Here is a 19,810-nt window from a genome sequence, read left to right on the forward strand (position 1 = left end):
AGCTACAAACCACTGCACAAAAAATAATCACTTGCTTTCAGTAAAACAAATGCTAGGTAACATCTCTAAACTCAAGAAAGAGAAAATAACCACAAAACATTCCATTTTGGCCTAAGTATCGATAGCTTTACCCTCAACTAAATGAAAACACTGAATAACAGTTATGTATATAACAGAAAGAGAGTTTACTTTTACTTTTAAGGGAGCAGCTAAACCTCAAAACCCTATACATATTGTTAAAATTGTATGTTCAAATCAACATAACAATTAATAAAAACAATGATAATAGATACTATTTCAGTCACATGTTACAAAACAAGGTTTGTGCAAAAACTAGATTTGAACACAGATTAACACATACTTTGATATCCTGGGTATGTGAAATCCTTTGCATATAGACAAATTTCCATTCCTCTGGCTCTTATCTCAAATTTAGTTGGGCCTCTGTAGTAATAAAAGCTTTAAAAGCTGTAGTAATAAAACTAAGTTGACAGTGTCTTTGAATACAAAGCTCACCTGTTTAAGTGAATTATCCTAAGTAGGGGACTTGAGTTCAAATTATAGCCCTTAGATGACTTTGCCATAGTTGGGAGCAACACATCTCTTCTTACACTGTCCTAGGAGATTCATAAGTGAAAATAGAAATAAACAACCAAATCATGACAAGACTTCAGTGAGGGTAATTTTACCTAGTTTTGTGCATCATAAATCTTGCATCTTCTGTGGGATTATTCTGGGGACTGTAATTCAGCCCGGAACAGAACACATCAGTCTGACAGCAGCAGCATTATATGTAAGTTACCTGACCTTTACAGCAGTATCAATTTGCAAAAAACAAAACAAAAACAAACAAAAACAAAAAAGCAAACAAAAACAAAACACTGCATACTTAGGGGCACTGATCTACAGAAGAAGGTGGGAGCGAGGGCCAATTAGGTTGCTACAAAACAGTAAGTTATCAAAGTGCCCTATTTATGGTACATGTTTAATTTCACTAGTTCAAAGCTGTCAAATAAAAGCATGCCAAAAGGTATCAGAATTAATAGATGCCTTTCTATTTATACTACAAACAGGCCAATTACCACGGAGTCTTGACAAAAGATTTTAGACTTCATGATACTTTGAATTATAAAAAGTCTAAAGGAAGGTCTGATTGTAAGGCCTATCACCTCACTCCCCTGCTTAGATACTCTTCCAGGGTTACAGAATGGGGTTCAAACTGTTTAGAGAAGCATCTGGCCTCACTGTGATGGAGCGGCTCTCTCCCTGCCCACCACTCTCACTTGTACAACTGGGTCTCCCTGGCCTAAAACTCTTAAGGCCTCAAACTTGCCCAAACTCCTTAGCTTCCTGGCAGTGGTACGTACTGTTCTCACTACAGGGAATGCCCCCACTTCACTTTCCACCATTGTTTGTTTAAGAAGGACTCCCTGTACTTTAAGACTCTCTTCTATTGCCAACCTTTCCATGAAGTCGGCAGTACATTCTCAGCGCGTTTTGCCTGTGCAGTAGCAGTTACCACATCCCCCACCCCAACCCCGCCACCCTAGGTCTGTGTTCCTAGCAGGCCATGACTATTGATTTTAGTACCTTAATAAAGCTTAGCACAGTCCTGGGGTGGGTTTCTCCAAAACACTTATTAAATTAGATTAAGCCTTGAACAAGAATTTCAGAGCTAGAACTTTTCCACCTGAGTAGCCTGCCCAAATCCTCAGTGGTAAAACAAACCATATTCAGCTCTAAATTAGATGTCTGTGGACAACTCCCAGCCAGGTCCTCAAGCTCTATTCTTTCTCAGCTAATTTAGTCTAACAATGAAGAAATGTGTTAAGATACATTTATTAGACTCTTAGTAAGGTTTGTGATAGGAGGAAAAATAAAATATAAAAATACAAAATATGAAGTTGATTTTCATAAAGTAGAAAAATATTATAGTTCATTTCTAAATTTTAAATACAATCTGTTACTTCTGAGAAGGCAGCATGCTATCATAAAAGAGCGTGCATTTTGGAATCAGAATTAACCTCTGAGACTCATTTCCCTTCTTTGTAAAATGTGGGAAATAACTATACTTCCCATATATATTTAGGATAAAAATTAAGTCAGGTGGTAATGTAAAGCTCCCAAAACAATGCCTGGAACGCTGTAGGTGCTCAGTGAATGTTAGTTCCCTCTCTCCACCTCACTTACGAGTTGGTGAAAAAATGCGTCATATGATCATCCATATTGGGTTACAAAGCAAGTTGTCACAGCCTTCCTTCCCTCCCAGATCTTAACATTTTCAAATCAATGACTCTTAAAAATAAAAAAAAAATAACTGCTTTTCCATAACTCTAAACATCTGTACATGATGATCCCTCTATTGAGAATGTCCTCCCTTTTAAACTTACCAAACTATTCTTAATTCTCCAGGACTCAGATTCCAGTATGGCCTCTGCAAAGTCTCTCCCTTCCCTGCCAGGCTCAGTATGTGACATTCCCAAGAGCACTATGCCCACACCTGTGTATCATAGGACTTACTACTTGAGACTCACTTGTCCCTCTTTTCTCGCTAGGCCACAAGCTCCTCAAGAGTAAGACCTATGTGTAGTTGTGTTTATCCCCTCAGTATGGTGCCTCATACATAATGAAGATTTGATGTGTGGAATGGTCATACACCGTAACATCCATTTATAATGAGCACAACCGTGAACACGGCCACGCGTGTTGCAGAAAGAACTGGTTCTCTATGGGAAAATGCAAGTTGAAGGGGAAGAAGTTGACCATAACACTTTCAATCAGGCAATTAAGATTTTAAGAATTTATGAAAAAAATGGAAGGAAAGTACGTAGATTCACTGTGAAGAGAAAAAAAAAAAGGATAAGAGGTCATCTCAGGCAGATGGACCAACAGAGCTAATGGCTTCACTTAAATAAATGTGCAAACATAAAAAGGAAGATAAGAAGATAAAACTAGGTAACTTAACAGTAACCCTAAATATGAACATAAGCCTGGTCCTGATGAGTTGGGTGAGAAGTAGTCACTGACTTTCACTGGTGAAACAGGGAAGTTAGCCTTGATCGCAAATGGAACAGAAACCGTAAAGGTCAGTCAGTGACTAATATTATAGTAATACAGTCTGGTGGTAAGTGAGGCAAGAGTAAACTTCATTGTGAGTAAGTAAGTAAGCTTAATAAATACCGTGTGTGTGTGTGTGTGTGTGTCTGTCTGTCTGTCTGTTAAAGGGGTAGGGGTGTCAAGTTAATTTTTATTTTCCCTGCAAAGAGGAAGAATATTAAAACCACTGCCATAAAGTATTTCAGGTTTCAGATGGGTCTCAGATAAATGAATCAACAATTATATGCTGTTTTTAGTAGCAGCGTACCATAGTTAGGAGACGTCTTCCAGCACACAACGACCTAGTATTGAACTGAGAGTCAGAGTAGCTAGAAAGGCTTGGCATCAACTGCATTCAGGTAGCACTGGAAGAGGCATATGATTGCCTGCAACTGGACGTGGAAAACAGCAGAAAATTTTTTGAGGTGGGAGGCAAGGAAAGCTGTTACTTTTGGCAGTCAACCGATTCAGAGGCAGAAGCTGCCAGAGAAGACTGGACCGTGGAATCTAAAATCCGTATAGATGATGACTTAAAAGTGACCAGTGTCAAAAGTTGTTGAGGTATCAAGGAATCAGCAGATGGAAAAACAGCCTTTTAAATGCATTGGGATGAGAATGAGTATTTTTCTTAGAGGTTAGAAATGAGATAAGTGATAAGAGGCATCGTTTACAGCTATGAAGTTATAAACACTCCAGCCCAGCAGATATCCAGTAATGGAAAGGAAAGAAATGAAAATAAAATTGGTGGGAGTCAATGAAATAAACGATGCTTCCTTGAAGACATCTTCCTTGAAGATCTGGCCCCGTGTCTCAATACAGAGGAAAGGACAGAACAAAGCGTAAAGAATGGCTAAGGAGCCACAAGCATTTTTCAGGCTAGGTAAACAAAAAGTCATAGGTTCCACAGCAGGGTTTCTCATCCTTGGCACTATTGACATTTTGGGTGGGATAATTCTTTGTCATGGGGGGCTGTCTTGCACACTATAGAATGTTCAGCAGCATCCCTGGCCTCTATTCACTAGATACCAGCAGCATCCTCCTCCCCTATTTGTGACAGTCAAAAATGTCTGGACATTTGACAATCAAAAATTACCAAGTGTCCCCTGGGAGGTAAAACTGTACCTCACTGAGAACCACCGGTGTAAAGAAAAAGAACCTACTTTGGGGGACAGAGGAATGCTACATCCTTCCTTAAATATTCGTCCAAAACACAAAGCTCTTTGTGTTAGATGAGGTCAAAAACCAAAAAAGGACATCAGCAACCACTACCATATTTGGAGGAAACAAGAATTTGTAAGAAGAGATAGGAGGGATATTTGAAAAACAAAATTTGTTTAAATACTCAGTCTGCTTAATTATCTGCTGCCCCAGTTATGTTTATGTCATCATGTGAGCTTAAGACAGCCTTTACCTCCTAGTTCGTACATAGTTGTATGAAAAGAATGGTACATAGTTCTATGGTACATACTGATGGTACATAGTTCCATGAAAAGAACCAACCTAGAAATTTCAGCTCATTAAGATTAGTGATCATAAGTGTGAAATAGCCTGATTCCAGGCATATACTGGTGTATTCATGATCTATTTTACTAATCACATTTTGTTTGAAGGTTCCCTTTTCCTTTGGGGAGGAATGATGGTTAAGGCTGAGGAACTAGACCACAAATCACATTATGAACTTCCATATCACTTGTCACCTAAGCCCATAGTTTAGGACTCTATTACTTGTCAACATGTTAACGCAAAAATAGTTTGTCACAACAGTTTGAGCAGCCTAATTAAAAAAGATAGCACTTGGCTGAATATGCCACACTTTTTTAGCAGCCAATCTTTAGGCAAAGCAGGAAGGAGAAGGAAGCAGCAGGAGAAGGTAGGTGGTTCTTGGCACTCCCCTCAACAAGAAACAATGCATGTCGTGTACTTGTATAATAGAAGATAGCATTAGCTTTTCCAAAGCAGTTTTACTTCACACAGAATTTCACAAACAGAAGGAGAGTGGGGAGGGAAGGAGAGATAGAAACTACAAGATGAAGCAGGCAGGATGGCTTGTAAAGTAACCAGTTCAGAAACTACTCTCTTCATGGCTAACAAAAAAAAAGACCAAAAAAAAAAAAAAAGAGAGAAAGATAGAGAGAGAATCATATGGAATATTCAACAGTAATAAAGTACAGTAGGCCTTATGTTGAACATGACATTATTTGATAGAAGCCAGACTGGTATTTTTAAGAATTACATCCATGCATCCTTAAAATCCACAGCCTCATCACTTTCATCCTCACAGCTCTTTCCTAATAAGTGGTCACATATCTGACCCACTATTTCATGGCAGTGATTCAAAGAATCTTAACTTTTGATTATCAGTTGCACTAAAATGGATGGCCCCTGAACTCTCCCTTCTAAATTAGACATAAGCATAGTGCAAATCTAGAGCAGGTCCAACGATCACCAGTCTAGAAAACCATTAGGTCTTCAGGTCAATTTAGAGCTACTCTGAACTTTACGGTCTTAGGCAATATATGCAAAATCTTGGTTAAAAACATGGATTTTTATAGGCACACTGGTCTTGAATTCCAAATTCACCACTACATATCCTCAGGCAAGTTACTGATTGGCTCTGAGCCTTTTCTCCACACCTACAAAATAACTGTTGTGAGGATCAAATGAATTACTGTTGATGGGGGGAGGATATCTGCCATCAATACCCAAGCATCGCTGCACATTCTTGCTGGGTTTGCCAAGGCTGAAAGGCCCGACAACACTTCAGCCAGGCCATTTCCCAAGGTTGTGTTTGTAGCAAGTGACCGAGATGATGAGGTACTAATATCAATCCTCCCCAGACAAAGAGCAGGCTTGCTTCTGCTTACCATAAAAGTGGGAAGTCAGGCTTCCCTGGTGGTGCAGTGGTTTAGAGTCCGCCTGCCGATGCAGAGGACATGGGTTCGTGCCCCGGTCTGGGAGGATCCCACATGACGTGGAGCCGCTGGGCCTGTGAGCCATGGCCACTGAGCCTGCACGTCCGGAGCCTGTGCTCCGCAATGGTAGAGGCCACAACAGTGAGAGGTCCACGTACCGAAAAAAAAAAAAAAGTGGGAAGTCCACCAAGCTCAGTGTTCCTCTCCTGTAATGCAACTGACTGCCTGGGTAGGCATCCGTCCTGGGCTACCTCATGGGACTTAGGACTGTAGTGAACCAGCATGTCATGCTGACATTCTGGTTACTGGTTTTGTAATGAATAAAAAAACATCTTTTGTCGCTGACCCGGGAGTCTTGAGTCCTCTGTAATCATCCGGAAAATTGCAACAGATGGGTAAGCAGGATAAAACCCCAGACCCTGCACGGTTCTTGACAATTATTGGGTTGGCCAAAAGGTTCATTCGGTTTTTCCTATAAGATGGCACTTAGTTGTCTTTAACTTCATTCAAAATAATTGTTAGATTGTACATGACAGCTGTCATATCAGCATGCATTTTAAAAAAATATTTAATAAAATTGGTGAATTTTTGTGTAGCCATTTTAGTATTAAAGATGGAAGAAAAAAAGCAACATTTTCAGCATATTATGCTTTATTATTTCAAGAAAGATAAAAACACAACCGAAATGCAAAAAAACATTTATGCAGTGTATGGAGAAGGTGCTGTGAATGATCGAACATGTCAAAAGTGGTTTGCGAAGTTTCGTTCTGGAGATTTCTCACTGGACAATGCTCCATGGTCAGGTAGACCAGTTGAAGTTGATAGTGATCAAATCGAGACATTGAGAACAATCAACGTTATACCACGCGGGAGATAGCCATCATACTCAAAATATCCAAATCAGGCACTGAAAATCATTTGCACCAGCTTGGTTATGTGAATAGCTTTGATGTTTGGGTTCCACAGAAGTTAAGGAAAAAAAACCTCCTTGACCGTATTTCCTCATGCAATTCTCTACTTAAACGTAATGAAAACGTTCTGTTTTTAAAACAAATTGTGACGGGCGATGGAAAGTGGAGACTGTACAATAACGTGGAATGGAAGAGATCATGGGGCAAGCGAAATGAACCACCACCAACCACACCAAAGGCCGGTCTTCATCCAAAGAAGGTGACGTGTATATGGTGGGATTGGAAGGGAGTCCTCAATTAATGAGCTCCTTCCAGAAAACCAAACAATTAATTAGAACAAGTACTGCTCCCAATTAGACCAACTGAAAGCAGCACTTGACGAAAAGCGTCCAGAATTAGTCAAAAGAAAACGCATAATCGTCCATCAGAAAACGCATAATCGTCCATCAGGGTAACGCCAGACCGCATGTTTCTTTGATGACCAGGCAAAAACTGTTACAGCTTGGCTGGGAAGTTCTGATTCATCCGCCTTATTCACCAGACGTTGTACCTTCGGATTTCCATTTATTTCATTCTTTACAGAATTCTCTTAAGGGAAAAAAATTTCAGTTCCCTGGAAGACTGTAAAAGGTGCCTGGGGGCTTCCCTGGTGGCGCAGTGGTTGAGAGTCTGCCTGCCGAAGCAGGGGACACGGGTTCGTGCCCCGGTCCGGGAAGATCCCACATGCCGTGGAGCAGCTAGGCCCGTGAGCCATGGCTGCTGAGCCTGCAAGTCCGGAGCCTGACCACAAAAAAAAAAAAAAAAAAAAAAAAAAAAAGCGCCTGGAACAGTTCTCTGCTCAAAAAGATAAAAAGTTTGGGGAAGATGGAATTATGAAGTTGCCTGAAAAATGGCAGAAAGTAGTGGAACAAAAGCATGAATATGTTGTTCAATAAAGTTCTTGGTAAAAATGAAAAATGTGTCTTTTATTTTTACTTAAAAACTGAAGGCACTTTTTAGCCAACCCAATACATGCAAGGTACTTAGGGTAACAACTGGCACGTATGATCTTACTGGTTACTGAGAATCAGCTCTGGGCAGGCTTGAGTACTGCACTTGGTCAGTGAACCAAGGCTACCACCCAAGGATGAGGATGACCCAGAGGAGAGCCAGCAGGGCCCTGCACACAATGCATGGTTAAAACCATGTTGACGTTACCTTCACTGAACTAGGCTAACTTAGACTCCAGAAACAGGACAGTAAAGTTAACTTGTATTTTCACCCTTAGCATTCAGCCTTAAACAGTCATCTTTCATGACTGCCAACTTTTCGTCTAACTAGAACCCAGATGTCATGTATTTATGTTAGGGCAGATTCATTACAGCTCTCAACAACCTTTGACTCCCAGAATGTCAGAACTGAATAGAACCTTGAAGACTTTATTTCAACTCCCTTATTTTACAGAATAAACTGACACCCAGAGAGAAAAGAGATAAATGACTTGCCCAGCGTTACATTTTAAGAAGTAGTTAGCTTACTCTCTATATAAACTTTTTAAATTGCCAGAAACTCTTAAAAAAATACAACTTAATAGGATCAGTTAGATTTCCTATTTAGCTTATTTCAACTCTGTATAGCATGATTCTATAAAATAAGATGCACCTTGAAAACACGAAGTGGTGGTACTAAGATCAAAATGAAGTTTCTACTAGTTTATGGCAACATGGTTGATGACAGGTGTAGATAGGAAATGCTTTTAAATAAATCTTTCACATTCAGTCATTGATTTCCTATCCATTGGCCACCCTTCTGTATGTTACTGCTAATTTTGTAATGCCATAGGATACACCATTAATAATATTTGCAGAAACAAGTGAAAATGATGGTGATGATCTTCAGGGTTGGAAACATGCAAGTGATAATAGATTACTTAAAGGGAGGGTTGAAAGCAGGGGTTTGTAATGTAACATTTTGATCCACAATTAGCTACAACAGAGCTGGTAGAAAGAGCATGGAGCCCTGCACAATTCCTACTTTAAGGTATAGCTAATGCCTCAATTCCATTTTATACAGAGATATGGCCACTTAAAGCTTCGTATTTGGTCTCAGACCTACTCGGCTTATATAAAAATGGAGGATTTGGATCTCTCAGAAATTCACAAGACCATCTGAAAACGGTCTGATGAAGCAAGCATAGGATATATGCAGCAAGCCTGAGAATTTAGAGATCAGAGAACATGAGTTAGCCCTGCTTTAGTAAAACAAATACATGAAAAGCCAAACCACCAGCATGGATAAAATCCAGGACACTTTTATTTTTTTGCATTGTAAAATTATTCTTCCCTTTAATAGCTTGTTTAAAGACCATTAGCTACTCAACCAAAGGGGGGAGGGAAATGCAAGCTAATGCACTGCCAATGAAAAACAAGCTGTGAGGTCAGCCCAAGAAAAGATTATTTCTACTCACAAACGTTCTGTGTACACACTGACTCTTCTGGAACACATTGATTTTGTAATACAAGGTATTAGACTGCAGAGCATATTATTAGAGGAAATGCTTCTGCCAAATTTATTTTAACCCATCTTAACTTTCCATAAGTTCTTGCCTTGAATCGTGGGCAATATAAGTGAAGAGAAATTGGAGTTATGACACAAACTTCAAAAAAATGCAGTCTTACCTGTACAATCTGTAACCATGTGAAGCACTGCGGGACAAGAAAGTCAAGAAAATGACTAGGAGGAGGGCAGAAAGGGAGGAGCCTTAGGTCAGAGAAAGTAATCAACGTATTGAACCTGTAGCCTAGATCGTCAAAGACACAGCCCTCTACATTTGAGGGCTGCAATCATTCACAAGCAGGTTTAGGACAACGTAGTACATACATGGACAGCTTATACTGTTTTTTCCGAATCAATGACAAATGGAAAACACCTATGGTAAATGAGACATAAGTTCTGTGCCTTGCTGAATTTCTCATCTGGTGTGAGAATAAAATCCAACTGGTCTTAACTGCAGTAGCTAGCCCATATGACACCTCTGTGTGAACTAGGAAAAGTGGTCCCCGGAAGTCACAGTCCTGTGGCTAGGCGAATGATTTGATAAGTGATGTGACCTCTATGGTCTCACACCCATGAGCGGGGCCCAACCATACACAGCGGCCCTGGTCTCGATTACACGTTTAAGTTCAAAATGTCAGTGTGCAGTCTACACAAGGTCTTGCTTTCTCCACATAGAATCTTCCTTAAGCAGCTTCAGCCAGCATAATATGCTATTAAGCCTTTGAGATTTTATCAGTGATTGATCTCGAAGCACATAAAACACCACCTCCAGAGTTGTCCCTCCCTCGACCAAAACGAAAGATGAAAAACACCACCTGTCCAGCCCCAACAACGATCACTCATCTCCTGTTTTGAGGAAAAATCTCCCACCTGATTGGGTCAGTAAATGGTTAGCTTAGAAGTTGCAGGGTGGAGATGGGTTGCCAGCCTAAAGCTACCTGAGTCCGCAAAGCTCAAGAAATTATATGCCTACTGCCGCGCAGCACAATAACAGCACTAAATTGCTGTCCGGAAAGTAGTGGTTACACAATTTCTTTAGTAAATCTGTGTGGAGTGTAGGCCTTTTGCCCAGGTCGATTTCTCACACTTACCCACTCTACCCATCCCCAGCTCTATCACCTCATTAGTGTAGCCTGGTTTTTCAGTTTTAACCCCACAAATGTCTAAATAAGGAAACTTAATAGTTCAGACTTCTTTGTAAAGCTTTGCTCACCCAATTATCCACATGCGGCAACTTAGAGTGTATTAAAAAGGCTAAAAAAACAAAGACACTTCAAGTACCAAATTGGCCTGTGTATGGAAATTGAAACTAGAGCTAGTAACATAAACTTAGTTATATGTGTGTGTGTATCAGAGTTACATGAACCCTTTATTGACAGAGCTCAAGAAGACGGTCCTTTGCCCAACTGTCTACAATTTCCCTGGGAGGGAAATTCTTGCATATAACCCCACTCCACAAATTGCAAAATGAAGAATGAGTGATTACCCAATTAGTGAGTGGAGCCAAAAGTCTTAATTTGGTCTCTTTTCTCAACACATAGTAGCTGTTCTAAGGAGCCTCTCCACACTTGTACAGTCAAACTTTCCAGATAGTTCTACAGAATTAAAGACACAAGTGAACTTAACTGGAGCTGATACTTTATGATAGCACTTTATGTGGAGCAACTTTGAACGACATTTTACCAGTAATTTAAAGCTGTATTTGTTTAAAGAGCTCGATGACATGTACATTAATTAGGCACACATGAGATTAAAAATCTGTTTTTTGAGGCAACGGGGTTTATTTGATTATGAACTGAGCGTTAGATGATACCAAGGAATATGTTAATTTTTAAAGATGTGACAAAGTCAGTAATTTTTATAGAGATGCACACTGAAGTATGCAGGAGTAAAATGACGATATCTGGGATTTGCATTAAAGTACTTTAGCACGGAAAAAAATAAAGGATGGATGAAGCAAATGTTGAAAATCAAAATAACTACTATACATAGTTAATGGTATAATACCCAATGGTGGTTCATTATACTATCCTCTCTACTTTTTAGTATGTTGAAATTTTTCATACCTTTTATTTAAAAAGCCTTATTAACTAGCCCATATTATAACTAAAGTGAAAACTCTATTTTAGCTCTTTTATTGATACTTTTAGCTAGGGGAAAGACCAACAAATTAAAGGTAGAGAAAAATTCCTCATGATTTTGAGCAGATCTTTACAAAAGCATGTGGATATCTGTCACAGAAGAACAAATAGAGTTTTTTTTTTTAAGGATTTTACCCAAAATCTTTTCTCCCTTGGATGAATACCAGAATTGCCAGGTGATTGAATCAATAGCGTTTGTGAAATCATTCATTCCTAATGAAGTCGTAGATTCCTACCTAGGCCTGCCTGAATAGCCAGCTGAGAAACTTCTCACTTGCACTAGGCACCATGACATAGAGCCCTAGCAGATGGAGAGACTGGAGGCCGATTTGCTGTTCTGTATCTGGTAGCAATGTAGCTGACTCTCGCTAAAGCAATACAGCAAAACCTTCATTAAACCAAAGCCTGTGTAAGTGGTGATTACACTGTGTAATCTTACTGTGTAAGTAAGAGTTTGCTTTCTACATTATTTCATGAGAAAGGCACCAATACCCTTTTTCCCAGGCCACCTCACATAAAGCAAGCAAGGATCAGGATTCAGCTGAATGTCTGTTCAAGCTACAGCCCAAGTAAATCATTTAGACTGAAACGGATTCAGCCTGATCAGGTAAACAAGTTTTAAATTAGTGTGAATTGATTTCTTTCTACTACATTCATAATAAATAGCTACGTGAAAATGTATCTCAGCCTCCCTTTACATGCATCATTTTTGAGCTGTCTTCCACTTGAGTATCTTCTACAAGATGCCCACTTGGATATCAAGTATATAACTGTATTTCAAGTCATCTGTCCATCATCTTAGTTTCTTCAGTCATGAGACAAAAGAAAATATCAAACAGCCAAAATCTGACAGAAGGAATTGGTCTCTTCTGCATGGCAGATGGAATATAGGACCAGGAGAAAGTTGGGTCTTCAATAATCATCCCTATGGTGCTACTGATATCCAGTGCTATTTAGTCAAATGTGCTGATTCATGTAAATTAGCATATATTATGTATGTACTATTTTCAGAGCATCCTGTTATTTACAGTGTTCTTTGAGACCAGGTTGGAAAAGGATATAATTTTACTTCAATGACATGTTGCTACTGCCAGAGCTCTTGACACTCAGAGTGAAATCTAGGTGGATTACAATGATAATTGTTCCAAAAAGGAACAAAAAAAGAGATTGAATAATTTTTCACTTTCAGAGTGCCTGAAGCATAATGACTCAGTGCTATAGCTAACTTTGACAAGAGAACTGAGAACTTTTAAACTTATCTCTAGGTCAGACTCCTTAACACATCAGTGACTCAGTTTTCTTATTTGTACAACAGCAGTAAGCTGCCTGACAAGACAGAATTGTCATAGGTATCTAGTGAAGCTTTCTTAACAGAAATTTTAAATGCCTCAAATTGATACATGGAAAGAAAAGGATAGCCTGATTCTTTTTTTAAAAAATTAGAGTGAAAAATAAAAGTTAAACTCACATCTTGTATTCATTAAACAGAAAGAATTATTAGCAGAAGGACAGAATGTATAATCTTTCAAATGGACAAATGGAATTGGAGAGAGAATAAGCAATCAATCACCACACAGCCATATTATGGCACTTCGTACAATAATAATCTTAGAACTATCAAATTGCAAGAAAGCCATTAAACTATCCAACCACAATACATTTGATTCAGGTAATGTAAGGGGTTAACAATAATGCTCTATATTTGCATAGCAATATAGAATTTCCTATATGCTTTCTCATTCATTACTGTGTTTTATCTAAACCACCTTGTAAAGCAAATCAGGAAAGCATTTATCGCTGACTGGCAGATGTTAATCAAGGGCTCAAACCTCTGGTACTAAACGGCTCATCAGAGATCACAAGCAACTAAAAGATAGAATAAATACTGGAACGCAGGTCCTTTGGTCCTCCATTCAGTATTCTTTAGCCAATAATCTGATATCTCCTATTAATACCAATAAAATGTTACTTCGGTCATCATCAGTTGTTTTTTTTTTTAATTTTTATGGGAGTATAGTTGATTTACAAGGTTGTGTTAGTTTCTGCTGTACAGCAAAGTGAATCAGTTATACATATACATATATCCACTCTTTTTAAAATTCTTGTCCCATATAGGTCATTACAGAGTATTGAGAAGAGTTCCCTGTGCTATACAGTAGGTTCTTATTAGTTATCTATTTTATATATAATACTCTGTATATGTCAATCTTTATCTCCCAATTTATCCCACCTTCCCACACTTCCCCCTTTCTCCCATGGTAACCATAAGTTTGTTTTCTACATCTCTGACTCTATTTCTGTTTTGTAAATACGTTCATTTGTACCATTTTTTTTTTTTTTTTTGATACTGGTTCCTCACATGGAAGTTCAGGCTGTGACATCACAAGAACCCAACCAAACAAACGAGGCAGTAAGGGATGAGATCGTCCAGCCAAGAAGTTTCTCAACTTTCAAAATTAGAGAAAGGACACAGAAGAATGTACAGAGAGGTTCATTTGATGGAGCATATATTCTAAGAGAAAAAATGGCACATTTCTTTTTCAAAAAGCCTCTTTTCAACAATTTACACTCTCAAAATTTCTGGCCTATAGGGAAAGAATTCCCAGCTAATAATCATTTGTTGAGTAGCTCTGCACACCAGCACTGGTCTGCAAGGTTTTCAAGAATAGGCATAAAGCAGGACCCTTGCCCAGAAGCACTTTAAAATCTTTTGGAGGTATGAGATCAGCATATAACATTCAGACCCATGATAGGAATTCAGAATAAGGAAGAGCCTTCAGTAAGCTGAAGTTTGATGGAAGAATGAGAGAATTATGAGGCACCAGCTGGACTGTGAGAGGCGGGTTAGATTTATAAAGGAGAAATATGGTGGACATTTCCCAACTTGGTGAAGATGTTCAAGGTGGGTAGCAGGAAGGAGAGGCAACAAATCAGCAGGAGGAAACTGAGATGTAGAGAAATATGCCAAGTAAATGGATGAGCTAGGAAATGGATGAGTGGATGAACTGCAATTAGAATCCAGGTCTCTAACCCTAAACATCAAACTCTTATGCCATTCTGCTCCTCCTAACTGGTCTTCCTGCCTCCATTCTGGCATCCCTGCCCAAGAAATTCTCCACCGTATTAAGTTTCTTTCTGAAACACAATTCTGATCAGCTCAGTCTCCTCCTTAACATTTCTTCAATGACTTAGTATGGCTTTCAGAAAGAAGCTGAAACTCTAACGTGGCATACAAATACCCATCATGACCTGGACTCAGTCTCTTTTCTAACAGGTCTACCATATGGAACCTTTGTTTCAGCCACTACCATCTATCCACAGTTTCTTTACGGGACATGCTACCATGTCTCTCTACCTTTGTATTCATTGTTCTTTCACCCTTAAGTGCCTTTCCCTCCCCTTCTTCAATTAATGCCTTATTCTTCAAGCCTTGGTGCAAATGTCACCTACTGTGGTAAGCCTTTCCTTACCACACTCAAGCATCCAATTAGATTCAGATGCCTCTCCACATTTCTATTATCACCCTGCTAATACATATTCCCATTGTTCCTTATCACACCACTCTATAGTCATTAATTAACTTCCCTGTCTCCCTCACTAGACAATGGCACTTTGTATCACCAATCTTCGGAATAATGCCTAGAACGTAGTATGTGCTCAGTAAGTGTTTGTGTCATACAGGAACACACTGTGCTCAGCCTTTATCAATTAAAATCAAAACATGATTTATCCAACTAAAAAGAAATAACCAAATACTCAGGAATTTATGTAAGAACCAGAACATCAACTTCTGTTATTTCAAGTTACTAACGTGACTCTACTATCTAAACAACCAAAGGCTTCAGGAATTATACAGGAACACAAAGTCAAAATGCAAAAACATCAAAGAATGTTAAGCCACTCTACACCATGGTATGTGTGTGAGGACTGCTGGTTCTACCTTAACACTAGCCTCTCTAATGGTTAAGTCACTGCCTTAAAAACGTGGGATTTAGGATGTCCCCTTCATGACACTTCTAGAGCTCTCTGTACTACTTGAGTTGACAAAATACATTCCATGGTTGACATCAAATTACTAATTAAGATTCATGCTGTTTGATGACATGCTACAATCTGGGCCTAACCAGATAGTTACATAAAATACAAAGCTCTACTACTAAGGCATTATCCAAACTGTAATGAGTCCAAAACAAGGTTGCCTTCATTAAAAAGAACCAAAATAAAAGGGTCATTATGAGGATGCACAGATGAAGAAAATGGAAGTAAGCTTTGTCAAATTGATTTAATTAATCTCAAGCAGAAGTCGTTAAGAGTCCTGAAATGTCGCTCTGAAAAAATTCTAATACCCATCAAAAGGTTGAGGATATAAATGAAAGTAGTTCCTCTCTATAGAAAACATGCCTTCCTTCTCCAGTTTCCCAGAACAATGAGAAACTAAATGAAAACAACTGAATCACAAGCCTTATACTGTACACATCCACTATACCACAGCTATCAATTTAAATTTTCTATGCAGTAAAAACTTTCATTTTAGCTAATACTATATAGTTGTGTGTAATTAACCGCTTACTCCCAGACGCAGTATCTTCAATATCTACCACTCATGTGGTCAGTGTTATTGCCCTTCTCCCTTGTCGCTGACCTCCTCCTCTCCCCAGTCTCTTCAAGTGGAATCAACTGGCATTTCCTTTACTCTCTCTCTGGTAACCCAAAAGCTCTTATTCTTCTATAGGAGACATATGCCTTTGAGAAACTGATGAAAACTATGAGGCCCAGAAAACTGAAGGTACCTACATACACTCAAATTTTTTCATATGATTTCAGTTTAAGAGCCCTTATCCCCCATAATCACCTACACAAATAATTTCTACTACCATATGGCTCTCTTTTACAATCCCCCACAACACCTTTACACACACACACACACACACACACACACAAACACAATTAAGGACTACTACAGTGGTTAACAACATAATACTCAAAATAATAAAATTTAGTCTAGGTAAAGCTTTATTTTACCAGTAGTATTTTAAGAATCCCAGATGAACTCCTCTCTACATGGCCTTAGAACATGTTGAGCACTTCAATAAGATAACTCAAAATAAGGAGTAAGGCACTTCCTTTAAAAGTTTTCCAAGTCTTATTATTTGGTCAACTTTCTTGCCTTAAAATGTGCTGAAATGTCTTCCTAAATTTATGTTTATAAACTCTGACATATCTGCTTGTAAAATCATGTAAGGCTCAAAAATTATTTTGAGTACAAAAGCAAGTTCCCATTGATACTCACAAACTCTTGGATTCAAATACTTGTTCTACTATATCAAGCTATACTCAACACCAAATAGTGTTAGCTAGGAACTGAAAGTGATACCATCTCATAACTATCTAGTTACCTTGTCAAAGCATAAAAGATGAAGCAGGACAAATGACCAAAAGGATGGGAAGAATAGAATCAAGGTGTTGTTACTAACAGACAGAGATAAGTGCTTTTCCTTGAGCTCACACATCCTAAAAGTGGAAGGCTCTTGCTAGATGTACCAAACTCTTTGCGGAAACTATCAGTTCGCTTTTACTCTTGCTTAAACTTTTAATCACTGTTTAAACCAGTTTTGTACTGGATCCAAAAAGAAAAAAGAAAGAAAGAAAGAAAGAAACATGATCACTCTTTTACCGCAAACTGATAAAATTTCAACATCAGGATTTTTAAATACATTAAACTTTGGTAATACACTCACAAAACTTTTCTAAGTTTTATAATAGGGGCACCCATTAATCCCATTAACCCCCTGCCAGTATAGACAATTCACAAAGAGCTTGTGACTCAGTTCCTTCACTTGTAAATACCTGGGGGGGGGGATAAGAGGACACATCAAGTAATTCTTAATTTGCCTCAAGTTAGGGTGGAATTAATGAGAATTTAGACTGGTTGTTTTATTCTACCCCACTATGTCCCTTTCCACATAATGGAAGGCTATTACATATTTCCTGTAACGATAACACTTTGGTCACTGTTTTCCAATCTGGACAGTTCATAATTGAAAGGCAAACAGCAGGCAAGGGAGAGAAGCACAACAGGTACATACCAAATGGCCAGATACCCTAAGAAAAGGCTATAGTTATACGTCACTGCCTCCTTCCTTATTATAACCAAGTTGCTGGTTAAAACAGAAAACTAGATATGCAACATGGGACTTGTGCTCCAGACCTAAACGAAGAACCTTCAGACAGAAGGAGTATTTGCTGAATTTGTGCTGGAAAACCATATCCCCTCTGCCACCCAAATTAGAAAGCTTATTGATAAACGTCTGCCTAATATTTGCCAGGGTTGGCAAAAATAGTCTGGCCAATATACGGTAAGAATTTGACCTGTTTTTAAGTTTCACTATTATTAAACCATTTTCCTATAAGCTGAAGGCGGAAAAAAAAAAAAAAAAGAGGAACCGTTTTAACTGATGAGTTGAAGACACTCCAGTATTTCTCAATCTAATACCAGGCCCCATAGATTTCATTCCTCTGCACATGAAGTCAGGGGCAGGAAATGGACTGCTCCCCACGGGGGCACACACTCTCAGGACGGGGAGATTTGTGCGGTCTGCCTACTGCTTTTGAGCGTTCTTAATCAACTAACTGGAAGTACTGGACGACTCTGACGATTACACACACGACAGTTGGTGGTACCTCACCCAGCCTCTAACTCCCACGCTCCCCCCACTCTTCCAAAGAAATGTTTCTTGGAAGAGCACATGGAGAGGCAAGGGGAAAACAATCATGTAGGCGCCTCTTCCTTAGATATCTGGTCAAGTAGAAAGACTGGGGGCCTACGTTGTGTGTTTTTTGTTGTTGTTTTGGGGATTTTTTGTTCGGTTGGTTAACTGGTAGTTTGGGGGGGTGGTTTGTAAGTCTGTGGGTGGGCTCCCAAGTAGTGGGACTGAAAAAAAGAGCTAGGTTCCCCTGCCCGAACCCTAAGCTTTAAGAGGCAAAAACCCAGCAATTGACAAGGGTGGGAGGGGAATGGAATCGCGCAAAGAAGGTTCGCGCCCACAAGTTAGACAAACAACAGCCCCTACCCGGTACTCGGGGTCTCCCCAAGTTGGGGTGGGGCCTTTCTCCTTCCCGCACCGCCTCCCGGGCTGCCAAGAGGGAGAAAGGGGTTAAGTGGAGAAGGGGGTGCTCTTCCGCCCCCACGCCGTCTCCGCGCCTCGGCGTGGCCGCTGCTTTAGCGGCTCCCGGAGTTGCACAGCGAGGTCGCGGTCACCCTTGGGAGGGGGCCCCGGGTCCCCCCGTGTTCAACGGCAGGAGGATCCCGGGGCTCTCGCTGTCCCCAAGGCCGGCGGGGGCTGCGGGAGCACTCACCAATTTAGGTTTGTTTTTCGTTTCCTCTTCGTTGGCGGCCCGGTTCCCCGCGCTCCGCTTGTTGCTTCGGCCCCCACCGGGTTCCTCGCCGCAGCCTCCGGAGCCCGACGCCGCCGCCGCCCCGGGCTGCTCCATCTTTCTCCGGCCCTGTCACCTGTGCCCTGGAACCCCACCTCTTCTCCACCGAGGAAGCCCCTCGGGGCGGTCCCGCTGCCCCGCGTGGATTCGGCAGCACCTCCTCCTGCGAGGGGGAGAGAGTGGGTCTGCCGAGTTCACGTCCCCGGGGCTCCCGACACGACAAGCCGTTGCCACTACTCTGCGCTGGGGCAAGCCCTGCCCCCGAGCGGCTGCAATTACCACGGTCGCCGCCGCCGCCGCCCTCAGGGTGGTGTTTAGGGTGGAGGGAAAGTAGGTGCCTATCTCTTTAAGAGGGCCTCCGCACACGTGATTCATCAAAGTGCCCGCAGTCCGCCGCCCGGGCGCGGAAAGCTGCTTCCTACTCCTGCTGCCGAGCCGGCCGGGCTACTGAGCATGCCCGGCGCGGCGACAGCTGCCAAACTAAAGGACTTTAAGCTGCGGTTAAGCACCGATTTCCCTTCCTAGGGGCCTAGCGTGAAATGGGAGGGAACTAGCCAAGAGAGAGGAGGTGTAGCCCATTTTAGAGATGGGGACAGTGAGGCCCGGCAGGATTCACGTGTGAGTTTCACCTGAGTCTCCGCTTCCACTCGTGTAGGCCAGAGCACCTTTCCTGGCTGGCCGAGGCCTCGCCGGGGGTGTGGTTGTGCTCCACTCCGTGGGAGGGGTTGACTGGCAAGGCAACTAGCATCCTGTAGGAAAACCGCCACGGGGAGCGCTGATT

General features: G+C 40.6%; 1 protein-coding gene across 4 annotated transcripts in view; it reads right to left on the bottom strand.

Annotated features, from left to right (window-relative positions):
• Nucleotides 1–19,340, bottom strand: part of DIAPH2 (diaphanous related formin 2) — an 894,195-nt gene extending 874,855 nt beyond the window's left edge. For 2 of the 4 annotated variants that reach the window (XM_060086247.1, XM_060086246.1), the window contains exon 1: nt 18,952–19,340. In XM_060086247.1, the coding sequence (XP_059942230.1) occupies nt 18,952–19,086 (135 nt within the window). In that variant the 5' untranslated portion in view covers nt 19,087–19,340. The remainder of the gene's footprint in view (nt 1–18,951) is intronic. The other 2 variants (XM_060086245.1, XM_060086244.1) reach the window with 1 other exon arrangement.
• Nucleotides 19,341–19,810: the final 470 nt, after the last annotated feature.

The sequence above is a fragment of the Mesoplodon densirostris genome, chromosome X (genome assembly GCF_025265405.1).
Source record: "Mesoplodon densirostris isolate mMesDen1 chromosome X, mMesDen1 primary haplotype, whole genome shotgun sequence".
NCBI lineage: Eukaryota > Metazoa > Chordata > Mammalia > Artiodactyla > Ziphiidae > Mesoplodon > Mesoplodon densirostris.